Source organism: Gekko japonicus, unplaced genomic scaffold (genome assembly GCF_001447785.1).
Source record: "Gekko japonicus isolate JY-2015 unplaced genomic scaffold, Gekko_japonicus_V1.1 scaffold428, whole genome shotgun sequence".
Classification (NCBI taxonomy): domain Eukaryota; kingdom Metazoa; phylum Chordata; class Lepidosauria; order Squamata; family Gekkonidae; genus Gekko; species Gekko japonicus.
This window is the reverse complement of record NW_015165842.1, coordinates 67,272-79,989: the sequence shown is the minus strand read 5'-3', so window position 1 is coordinate 79,989 and position 12,718 is coordinate 67,272. Positions and strand designations below refer to the sequence as shown.

Here is a 12,718-nt window from a genome sequence, read left to right as displayed (position 1 = left end):
TATGGCTGTTACTTCTGACATCCAAGCTACGGACTAGTTGGCTTCTGTGCACATCTAGGGCAATGGATGCTCCAGTCTCTTCCAGCTTTGTTTATCATAGAATCATAGAATGTTAGAGTTGGAAGGGACCTTCCAGGTCATCTAGTCTAGCCCCCTGCACTCTGCAGGAGCGTAGCCGAAAGATAGCCCTACAACATACCCGAAAGATGGTTGTCCAGCGAAGGAGCATCCACCACCTCCCGAGGCAGTCTGTTCCACTGCTCAACCACTCTTACAGTTAGGAAGTTTCTCCTGATATTTAGCCGGTAACGACTCCCTTGTCATTTCCACCCATTAGATCTAGCCTTGCAATCCGGAGCAAGAGAGAATAGATCAGCTCCATCTTCTACATGACAGCCCTTCAGATATTTGAAGACTGCAATCATGTCCCCTCTAAGCCTTCTCTTTCCCAGGCTAAACATACCCAACTCTTTCAGCCTTTCCTCAGAAGACTTGGATTCCAACCCTCTCACCATCCTGGTTGCCCTCTTCTGGACACGCTAGTTTGTATATGGCATAAGATCAGAGATCTGTCACAATGAAATGGTAGAAGGGTGCCTAGAAGGAGCAGGACTATCGCCAACAATCCGCTTGTTTTCCCCTAAAGCAGAACTGCCCCAAATAATTCCAAAATTAAACCCACAAGTCTAAGGTAAGAGACCAGACCAGCCTAACTGTTCCTCCCAGTGGGCAATAGAAAGGAGTACATATATCCTCAGAAGCAGGGGTCATTTCGTAGAAAAAGAGCTAGGGGAACTCATTAGCATATGCCACACCCCCTGACATCATAAGGCCCGGTGGTGGACCTGCAAGGCCAGTGGGAGTGCGAGGAAGTTCCGCCAAGGCCCTCCCTGGCCCCAGGCAGGTAGGGGTGGGGAGAGGCAGGGAGGAAGCAACTTACCCTCCCTCTTCTCCTGCCTCCTCCTGGCTGAATGAGGGCCAGAAGCAGGGGGCGGGGCTTCGTCGTGTGCCGCACCTCCCCCGGGGGAACTGCGATCCCCCGCGATCCCCCCCGAAATGATTTCTGCTCAGAAGCCACGCAGTCCTTACTAAGTGTGTGACCCTCATCCCAAGATGGCCCAGGCTACCCTGATCTCAGAAGCTAAGCAAGGTCAGCCCTGATTAGTAGCTGGATGGGAGACCACCACGGAAGTCTAGGGGCTGCTCCACAGAAGAAGGCAATGGCAAACCATGCCTGAGTGTCTCTTGCCTGGTACAGGATTACTGTAAGTCGGCTGTGCCTTGACAGCACTTGACACAGACACCCAAGATCACCTGTTTCCACACCACTGCAAGGTTTCAAATTAGCATGTGTTCTATTACGCATCTGGTTCCAATAACTATTTTGGGCTAAACTCCCTGAAGCCCTGAAGAATGTCCTCTATGAAACTATCTAAAACAAATGCTGCAGTTGACTCTCCCCACCCCCAAGTATTCAACACTAGATGAACTGGGCATTAGAAGCATGAAAAGGCTGTTTCTGTTCAGTCCAGGCAACTCTAGATCTCTCCCTCCAGTCCTGAACTGCTGCCAAGACCATATGGGCAAGTTACCACCCTAGATTCTTCACCCGCCCAATTGTCGGTGCAACCAAAAGTGAGCTGTCTCACCCCAGAATAATGGATGGTTGATGCGCCTTGACCAATGACTCTTCATTCAGACTAACCAGGTGGTCAAAAGGGGCACAAATATATTGAAGAGTTTCATCTCACACACCAGCCAACTGGCAAATTAATTGTTTTAATCATCACAGAAGTTGAGCGGGGGGGAAAAATAAGGCAGATTATATCAACATCCAGTTCCGAGGTGCGCCCATCTCTCCACAGCATGGAAGGAATGTTTAAGAAGACAAAGAGTTTTCACAGCAGTGGCAAAGGAACATGCCTTCTGGAAGAAACGGAAGGAATTCCATTTAAACAGTCCCTTCTCACTCAGGGTTACGGTTCGCTGAAAATCAACTCCACGGCAAAGTTTTCCCTGAAAATCTTCCACATCTTTGGCTTGTGCGGGTTATCCAGTTCGTTTCTGGAAAGGTATAGTCTGGGGGGGGGGGGAGAGAGAGATGGAAATAATGGTATTCCTTTAATGCAAACCATGCAAGTTCTGTGCAAAAGTAACGGTTATTAAAGAGTACAAGCGAAGACTTTTTAAGAAGTGCTACATCACAAGACTAGTGATACATAACAAAGAGTCTTCTGGCACCGTGAACACAAATGCATCATGGCGTAAGCTTTTCTGGGCCAGGGCTCACTTCATCTAATGCACACTGCATTGGATAAAGGCTCTAGATCATAAAAGCTTGTGCCACCATAATACTTGTCTGTCTTTAGGTGTGCCACAGAGGTTACCTTTGGCTGCAGCAGGCTAACACCACTACCTTTCTAAATGTGTCTTTATAGATACACATAGAACAAGTTTCTTACCCACGAAGCATCTCAGTTACTCATTGGGATGCTGAACAACACTTCTGCGGTCTTGAGAGAAGACCTGGGCTTTTCCACACTGTTACCATGTGTGCTTGTAACTGTATTATCTGCGCTGTGCTAATGCTGTGTTTGTCAAAGGTCTGTACATCTGTGCTCTTGGGATAAGGGGTTGCTGTGTGTTTGTATGGCTTGCTTGGCATCTCATGCTTGCGTTTGGATGAACAAGGCTTGACTACAGAACACGTGCTTCCCTGCACATTCCCAGCGTGCCTCGGGACAAAGAAGACAAACGCCATTATTGCTCAGTTTGGAAACTCTGCAGAACAACAGGGTTTTCCCACCATTGCTGATCTGTGGGAAACCCCGTAACCCATCTTCTTATCTGGTTTGGCATCACAAAGACAACATCCTTTATTGCTTCTGGACCAGGCCATTTCTGCACGTCAAAGGTTGCCAATGGAAACAACAGTTTCACACCTGGCCACATGGCCCTCTTTGAAGTTAGGGTAGCGCATTTAAATAATGCCCCACATGGCTCTATCTTTGAAGTCAGGGCGCGCATTTAAATAATGCCCCCTTCCCCTCTATTAGGTCTGCTAGGGATTTATTGGCCAAGCCAAGTCCAAAAAGATAGCTTTTAAAAAGAGAAACACAGCCATTGTTTCTCTGGTTAACCCATCTCCCTCACCTAAGCAACTTAAGTGCGCTACAGGTAACTCTGAAGGTGTTCCCAGAAGTTGCGATCTGGGAACCCACGCACGTGTACTGGCTGGACTAGTCCGTGTGTGATATCAGTGTTTACTGGAGTGGTACTTTAGTTTCCCCGTGCGTCTGCTGAAGCTGAGAAGAGGTATTGCCCCGAACTCAGATAAGTATGAGCGCTATCCTTTGAGTCTACCCCCTTGTGTAACTTGCTTTATTGCTTCTGTTACTATTTGTTTCTGTATCTATTGTAATCTGCAGGAGGCTTGTTTGATTCTGTGCGTGTATCAGTTTTCGTATGCTTGAGAACTCTTTAGTAAAGGCAACATTTATTATAAACCCTAGTGTGTTGTCTCTTCCCTGGGAAATAATTTCCGCCATCTGACCTCTGTATACAATTAGTCACAAAGAGCTCAAATTATACCCACTGCTGTACATAAAGCAGAATTGGGTTCGTGGAATCATCCTCTTGCCGAGTGGACCCTCCACGTCTAACAAAACAGTTTTTAGGACAGGGATGGCAGCTGCTACTATCATTTGCTGCCCTCTCTCCACGCAAATGTGTGGTTTTGATGCTGGGATTTCTGGATAGTTTCTGTACCCAAGATGATGCAAAATCTGAGAACCAGCCATGGGGGGCGAGCAGGCAAGTTGCCAGGGGTAAGGACAATGGGGCATGTCTTCCCACCTCCCCAGGGAGTGGTGGTGAGGAGGGGCAGGCACCATTTTCTTGCTTCCCTGCAGTGGGGAGGAGGCTTGGGCACACTAGACACCCAAATCCTCAGGCTGGCCCTGGCAAAGAGAAGCCTAGGGTAGTGGGTTTTGGTAACATGGCAGTAGTCAGTGGGTGCAGCAACTGTACACTCGGGAACATAGATAGAGGCACTGATGGGCTGAACACACGTAGACATTACGTACAGTAGTGTGGATGCAAGGTCATTTCGACCTGTTGCATTGCCCCCTGACCTATCAGCAAATAAACGATGCCTTCTGATAATGTTCCTTCACAGGAGACTGACTTGCAATTACAAATGGACATATTCAGCGTATTTCTGACACGGGGATAGCTGGGGCCAGCCAATCTAGAGGCAAGTGCACCTGCCCCCACTGCTCTCAAGAGGATAAGAGATGCCAGTCTAATTTCTCCTCTATTGGGGAAAGGAGAACGGTGCAGAATTAGGGCCTGGATTGAGCCTCGGTCCCCTGTTCAACCTAGGATACTTTAATTTCTACAGCTGAATCTTTGGTTCTGTTTCCCAGGAGGCTTCAGGACTCTGCTAAGTGCTGTGGCCTTCCCAGCACCGATAACTCTGTACATGACTTTTGTCTTCGAGGGTGTTTACACATTCCAGAAGTTAGTGGTGTCACTATCAGAATCAAAATGGGTAGGGAATCGGAAACTTGCTTTCTTGACTTTCTGAGAGCTTCTTGACCCGAGAGAGAGAGAGAACAAAGGACTAGGGCCATGGGTGGATGCATCGGGTGAGTTACGGTCAGACCTGTAGTCTTACGTGTCAGGTACGTCAGTAGGTTGGGTACCAGCTACTGGTCCAAGACAGGTATATACCTCTGATTTACCAAGGGTTGGGGGCTGTTCATCAAAGCCCAGGGGTCTTGATGTCAGTAGCCGGGATATATCCCTAACTGCCTGAGTGTACACTGTGGATTTCCTTATGATCTTCTTCGTGGTCTCTGTGAATTCACACCAATGGGATCTAGTGCGCCTGCACAGATCCAGCGCAGGCGCACTAGATCCCATTGGTGTGAATGCACAGATGACCACGAAGAAGATCACCAGTTACTGGTAAGTAACCTGTTTATCTTCTTCGTGGTCTCTGTGCTTCACACCAATGGGATCTAGTGCGCCTGCGCACATCCAGCGCAGGCGCACTAGATCCCATTGATGTGAATGCACAGATGACCACTCGAAGATCACCAGTTACTGGTAAGCAACCTGTTTTTCAACTGTCTATTTTACTTAATGTCTACTTGGAAATAATAAACTGGACTTAGAATGAAAATTCTGCCTGTGAATCTCTAACTCTCTCTGGCAAGAAAGTGCCCAGCCAGCCTACCCACCAAATTGGAGCTTGGGTTGGGCGAAACGTTCCCCAACAGAGAATTTACTACCACTGGAGACATTTATTTATTTCTTCACATTTATAGCCTGCCCTTCCCAGAAGCGGGCTCAGGGTGGGTAGTGAGGACCACAAGCACAGACGGCTTTAAAAGGGCGTTATTCACGGAGGACAAGTCCATAGTGTGCCTACTGAGCCGTGATGGGAAAGGGAACCTCCACATTCAGAGAAAGCAGACCTCTGAATACTAGTGCCAGGAGGCAATACCAGTGGAAGGCCTTGGCCTCTGTGCCCTGCTTCTTAGACCTCCAGGGCAACTAGTCAGCTGCTAGGTCAGAAAGGTGTTGGACAAGACTTCATTCCAGATGGCTATCTTATATCGAAGCCAAAATAAGTTCCTTGAATTTATCCCTAGAATCCTTATATATGCTTTCTGAGTCTGAGGCCTTTTTAAAAATAAAATCTATATCCCATATTAGGCCATTTTTTAGAGACCCCTGATAATTTTAAGCTCCTTTTCTTGCTCGATAACTCAGATACAGAAATAACTGAAATAACAGCAAAGTTTCTCTGCAGTGCCATGGCCCTATGGCCTGATAAATGATATTATGAATTAGGTTTTTTTATGATGATACTCTGTGATGTTACTCGGCAATTTTAATTTGACTCTGTATGATTCTGTACTTAGATTACTGTATCTTTATTTATATGCCAATAAAAGGCTTTGGATTGGTTGGACAAGACGGGTCACTGCTCCGATGCAGCAGGGCTCCTTGTGTTCCTTATCCCCCGTAATAGGCAGTAAGGACAGAGGAGACTTCCCTTCCTCCCTACGTTACATTTGTTCTTCACTCACTGCCTCCTTCTATTGGATACTCCCAAAGCTGCAAGGAAATGGCACAGCCGTCAGGGTTTTCTCCTCCATGCAGAGGAAGCATTTTAATGGCCCGCAACTAAAGAAGCCGGCTCTGCTTTCCCTCTGCTGGTATGTCACAGGGGCTTGGATAGCCTGGAGGCAGTCAGCAGAGCCCGCTTCTCACTCTGAAGCGGCCTCCTGGTCCCTTCACTTGGCAAACCCAAGTCAGCCTCATCAGAGTCAAGGAAGGAAAAAAGCCAAGGCCGGACACCCCCCCTAACTGGAGAGCCAGTTTGGTGGAGTGGCTAAGTGCGCGGACTCTAATCTGGGAGAACCGGGTTTGGTTCCCCACTCCTCCACTTGCACCTGGCTGGATGACCTTGGGCAAGCCGTAGTTCTGATAAAAGCTGTTCTTGAAAAAAATAACAGTTTCTCTCAGAGCTCTCTCAGCCCCACCTACCTCACAGGGTGTCTGTTGTGGGAAGGGGAAGGGGAAAGGAGTTTGTAAGCCGCTCTGAGACTCCGAGTGAAGGACGGGGTATAAATCCAATCTCCTCGTCTTCTTCTTAAACCTCTGAATACTATTTGCTGCCAGTCTCCCATCAAGCAGCCCCAGAGCCAGAAAAGTTTCGGTGTGGGGGGCACTGCCCTGACGTGCTTGCATTACTTCCAACATCACTTCCGGAAGAGACATAGACAAGTGGGAGGGTTACGCCGGGTTTCCCTTGCGTGACTTCTCCCTCTCCGGCATCCCCTGTGTGGAGGAGGCATGCAGGCAGAGTGGCATGCGGCGAGCTTGGCAGGCTAGGAGCTACATCCGCCACCCACCCTACTCCGGGGCTCGTCACGATGGCCCACCCCGGTGCCTCACTGTGCCTGCACCAGCCAGCCCACCCCAGGTCACATGACACCAGCAGGGAGCTCCTCCCCTGCCACAGGCACTCCCCTTCTCTTGCCCATTTGAGGCAGCGCTGTGCACCCCAGGCTCCACTTGCACGCCACGGCCACTGCAGCTGCAGTCAGCATGAGATGGCAGGGGGAGGGGGGGCAGGGCAGATTCGGGAGGGGGCCTCACCATCTGGGCCTCACCCTGGCTACAGGCCTGCCATCAAGACTTCGTAAAGATCACTCTCACACATGACTCCCACGCACCAGTTTCAAAGCCCATCACGGCCTTGTACCCTTGTATCTGCAAGGCCATCTCTTCCCCTATGCTCCACCATGAGAGCTTCACTCATCTGAACAGGGCCTTCTGCAGGTACTAACCTGAAAACGGTCAAAACCAATAACTGCCCGCACATGTGCCTTCTGCATTGTGGTATGGTCTGCCTGAGGAGGTCAGGAAGACCCCCACTCTCCTGGCTTTCTGCAAACTACGCAAAACCAAATTATTCTGTGCTGGCAACAGGGCAGCACTGCACAAAACAATTTACAAAGTTACTTGAACAAATTATCAGGGACTGCTGTCTATACTGCTATGCAATATTGCCTCTAATTCCACCCCCCCCCACTGAGCAGAACAGTTCACAGCCTGAGCAGAATATAACTGCTGTAATCTTTAAAAGGGCAATGGGCAGTGCAAGGCCCTGTACGGCCCCAGATGGCTGTTGAGCGGGGCTTCCCGTGTTAATGAGCGGCCGCTCACGCACACAGCTTACAGGGAACACTGCGTATGTATAGTTTGCTGCAAATTATATCCTATTATGTAATCTTCCATCATTTTGTGTGTCATGTTAACATTTATGCTTCACTTCAACTCTGGTTTTTTTTTTTTTTAAAAATTACTGGTTCTATAACCTGAATCTCATTTCACTGTTTACTGAAATGTCCCATCCTGTTGATCGTACTGGCTCACTCTGTGTAATCCGCCTTGAGTCCCAGTGAGAAAGGCGGACTACAAAGAATGTAAATGAGACCATCAGTAGGAGGGGGGACCTTTTGGCATCCCAGTCCAGGTTTGCCCTTCAACTAACATGACAACTTACCTGTTGTTCTCTATAAAAGAGCTGTTGAACCAAAAGAAGAAAGCACAGTCGTCATAGCCTTTTAGAAGATCCTGCATTCAAAAAAGAGATTTTAGACTGCTTATTACATGCGCATCGGTAATAGCCTCTCCAAGAGGATCAGCCATTCGCTACTACCCATGACTAATGCTCATCTATGTGAAGCTAGTTCCATGTCATTTCTTTTGCTCTGTTACTACAATATTGTTAAAATACGGAGTCTTAAAGCCTCCCAATAAAGGCACAACTGAACTAGAACAAAGCCAGCTTCTATTAAGCAACATCCTCTGTACAAGCTCAAGCATCAACAAGCTGTTCTTTTCTAGAGGTATCTCCCTCCTATAGTTCATCACTAGAAAAAAATGTACATTAAACACTCGTGAAATACTGTGTGCAGTTCTGGTCATCATATCTCAAAAAGGACATCGCAGAGCTGGAAAAAGTACAGATTAGGGCAGCCAAGGAAAGCCTGAAAAGTCAGTTCAGAAAAGAGACGGCTAAGGGGGAATATGATTGAGGTTTATAAAATCATGCACCAGGTGGAGAGAGTAGACTGAACATTTTCTCCTTCTCCCAAAATACTAGAACTCAAGGGCCTCCAAGGAAGGTGATAGGCAGTAGATTCTGGATGGACAAAAGGAAATACTACTTTACACAGTGCAATTAAAGTGCGGAATCAGCTGCCAGTGGATGTAGTGACGGCCACAGGCATAGACAGCTTTCAAAGGGGATTAGATAGATTCGTGGAGGATAGGTCCATCAGTGTTCACTCGCCATGGTGACTAAAAGGAATCTCCACGTTCAAAGGCAGTAAACCTTGGATTATTAGTGCCAGAAGGCAACATCAGGGAAAGGCCTCAGTCTCTATGCCCTGTTGCTGGACCTCCAAAGGAACTGGTTGGCCACTCTGCCAGACAGGGCACTGAACTAGGACGGACCACTGGTCTAATCCAGCAGGGCTCTTCTTATGCTCTTATATCCCTTTAGTCAAAAATCAGATTATTTTTATGAGGGGGGAAGAAAGCAAGGGGTAGCCCGTAATGAATGACTGCTTTCAAGCATCAGCCTATCGCTTTCCCTCTTATTTAGAGAATCAGTGTGTTCCCATGACCTTCTGTTATCCATGGGGGGGGGGGGGAAGGCATTAATTAAAACTGGCATATGGAAATCAAAAGCCTCTGGCTGTCTTAAATACCACATTAACCACAATGCTGTGTGAAGATGGATCAGTCTCTCCAATGATCAGTCAGTACAGGTACCTGTCTTCTGACTGAAAAATATTAGAAATTTAATTTGATTTCTCTAAAGGCATGATGTTAGACACCTCTGAGCCATGTAAAGAATAATTGTTGCAAACTGTGTATCATTGGTTCTGGGATTTATTCTAGACATAGTGTCATTGATCCATAACTTAAGCCTTCTCAAGGCTTAAACCGTAAATTTGCGGGAACAGTGAAAAAAATGCATTATTTGCAGATTTTCACAGAAACTTCGAAGCAAACATTCAGGCCTGCTGTGTCAAAACAAAACAGTGATTTACAGTTAATATCTGCAATATTTCCATCAGGACTAAGCACTTCCCTGCATCTAGTTGTGGCTTTCCATTTAAGATCCAAAAGTCAGGTTTCCCCCCGAAAAGGTAACATGATAGAAAGTTCTTCAAGTTACTTGTTTTAGCTTGTATTCCAAAGCCCCCCCCCAACCCTCTTTACTGCCAAGGCAAACTCTTTGGAAGGCTTAATAAATTGCTACCATTAAGCCAGCCTGAAAGGAAAACACAACTCTGGAACTCCAAGCATGGTATTGGGGCTTCAAAAGCAATTACATTTTCTTCTCCACAGCCAGATAAGGATCAGAACTGTGGAAACAGCTGAACCCCTCCCCCTCCACACCATTACCTGAAAAAATGCCTCCAGCTACTTTAAGCCTCTATGGGGTAGAAGCTACCCCCCCCCCCTTTAAGGCTTAAAGCAGCCTGCCAGAAGGGGGAAATTTTCAAAGTACAGAAATGTCATATTTCCCTTGTTCATCACTGCCATTCAAACCCATTTCCCCCTCCCCTCCTCCAGTATGGCAGCTTTTTCATTCATTATGCACCTGCAGGTCCCTTCACAGGTTGTTCTCTGCCCATGTTGTACCCATAAAAAGCTAGCCACTCTTGTTAAGTCAGTCACACTGATGCAAAGCCTATGCCACAGATGACTCCCATTATTGTATTAGTGTTAAAGAACCGGTGGGGGGGGGGGTTGGAATGGAGGGGGGGGTTACATCCACCACCACCATCCTGCCCACTCCAGGGATCTGTACTTGGGACTGGAGCCAAGTAACTGGTTCTTAAGTGATGTGGAGTGAGTGATGAGTAGTGAAGCGGACACGTTTGCAGACGGCACCAAGCTAGGTTGTGTCTGCATTTGGAACATTAGGTACACTTCTGGTCACCCGGTGTTAAATGAGGGAGGTTGTAAAACTGGAAGAGATGCAGAAAAGGACAACCAAAATGTTCAAGTGGCTGGAGTATCTCCCTTATGAAGAAAGGCGGCTGTTTCCAGCTTTACTTTCGGAAAAGAGCCCAGCAACTGGAAGAGAGGTATATGGAAGAGATTTGTTAAGATTACGCATGAAGGAGAGAAAGGGAAGGAGATTTCTCTCCCTCTTCCATAATTCTAGAAGTTGGAGTCACCCAAATAAAACTGATAGGCAGCGGACTCGGAAGGTAAGGCCTTCAAATGCATAATTACCACGGGACTTGCCGTAAGATGTGGTGGAGGCCAGTCCCACAGGTGGATTTAAGAAGGAATTAGACTCCCGGAGGAAAGGGCAATCAGTGTCTATTCCCCATGAACAGGGCTTTCTCGTTTGTAGCTCCGTCCTATTGGAATGAGCTTCCTGCAGAGATCAGGGCCCTGTGGGACCTGTCACAGTTCCGCAGGGCCGTAAAAACAGAGCTTTTTAGGCAGGCATTCCGTTAGGAGTGGCGTCTTACCAGCAGTGCCCTGTGTGAACTCCGATCCAACACGACTTAGCGCGGCGGCACCGCTGAATGTGTCCTTAAATTGCACGTTCTTTTTATTGCCATCGAAGTGATGCTTTAAATTGATTTGTCTGTGTTTTTAAGTCATTTACTTTATTTTTATCAATTGTAAAATGTATACTGTTTAGCAGTTTTGTGGAAGCCGCCCTGAGCCTGCCTTGGCGGGGAGGGCGGGGTAAAAGTTCAATAAATAAAATAAAAATGACATCATAAAGGAAGCAACCAAGTTTGGAAACTGTGCACCTCTGGATTCTGGTTGCTGGGGGGTTCTCTGGGTGCACCCTGAAGGCACCCACTTCAACACTGTAGGAAAGTGTATATTGGCCTGCACTGACTTCCAACAAGACTGCTCTTATGAACACAAGAATGTAATTATGGTGCGTGGAAGGAATCAGAGGGAAGAGACATTCTTTGACTTACAGAAGTCGACTCAAATCGGACTTTCACATCGTTGGAAATGACAGGGCAGCTTTCCAAACTAATGACTGCACAGTCATGCTCTCCATCGAAGAACCACTGTAAGAAAGCACACAGGCATCTCATTCTCACCTTCTAAAATAAAGAACGTTTGGAGTTACATGAACATATACGGAACTGAATCAGACCATTCATCCATCGAGGTCGGAAGTGTCACCCTGACCGGGATAGCCCAAGCAAGCACAATCTTGTCAGATCTCAGAAGCGAAGCAAGGCCAGCCCTGGCAAGGACTTGGAAGGGAGACCTCCAAGGGATACCAGGGCTGGGACACGGAGGCAGGCAATAGTAAGCCATCTCTCTGAAAACGTCCTAGTCCCGCCAGGGATCACCAGAAGTCACTATGACTTCCAGGCTTGCCAGCATGTACATACACGCACACACACACACAAATACCACAAAAAAAATGTCTGTATTGTCTACTCCAGACTGGCAGAGGCCCTCCAGAGTCTCAGGCAGAGGTCTTTCACATCACCCGCTACCAGCTCCTTTAACTTAAGATGCCAGAGGTTGAACCTGGGACCTTCTACATGCCAAACAGTCCCTCCACTCCCTAGTGTATAGACCTAGACACTTCTCATTTCCCCCCCACCCTGCCCCATAAACGTTGAAGTCATTCAACCCCCCAGTCCCATAAACGTTGGAAGTCATTCTAGCCTTCAACGTCCTGGTGGGCAAACCCCCCACCCACCATGGAGAACAGCCAGGTAGGTTCCTCTCCCCTCCCCTCTTCTTCCTGAGGCATCAGTACCCCATTTGGCACAGGGAACAGAGCTTTTTTGGGGGGTGGGGAAACAGAAGCTTCCACCTACTCCTATATTGGACTACGGTGGTTTTAAGATTATACTAATGGTCAGGGGTCATTTCCTGCAGGAGCGCACAGGAGCGGAGCTCCGGCAGTAAAGAGCCCAGGGGGCGGGCGCATGCAACAAGCCCCACCCCCTGCTCCCAGCAGCCCTCAGTCAGAGCAAGAAGCAGCCAGGTAAGCTGCAGAGCCCCCCCCCACCCCAGGCCCCCATCCAAAACAGTCCAGTGGCACCTTTAAGACCAAGTTTTATTCAGGTACAAGCTCTCCCTTCTCTACAAGGACAGGTCTGTACGCTCCCCC

At 47.8% G+C, this 12,718-nt stretch overlaps 1 protein-coding gene across 1 annotated transcript in view; it reads right to left on the bottom strand.

Annotated features, from left to right (window-relative positions):
• Nucleotides 1–1,730: 1,730 nt before the first annotated feature.
• LOC107110264 (phosphatidylinositol 3,4,5-trisphosphate 3-phosphatase TPTE2-like) overlaps nt 1,731–12,718 on the bottom strand; it is a 52,229-nt gene continuing 41,241 nt past the window's right edge. The window contains exons 18-20 of the mRNA XM_015411015.1: nt 11,556–11,651; nt 8,087–8,157; nt 1,731–2,079 (exon numbers count right to left, since the gene is read on the bottom strand). Coding sequence (XP_015266501.1) covers nt 1,977–2,079; nt 8,087–8,157; nt 11,556–11,651 — 270 coding nt within the window. The 3' untranslated portion in view covers nt 1,731–1,976. The remainder of the gene's footprint in view (nt 2,080–8,086; nt 8,158–11,555; nt 11,652–12,718) is intronic.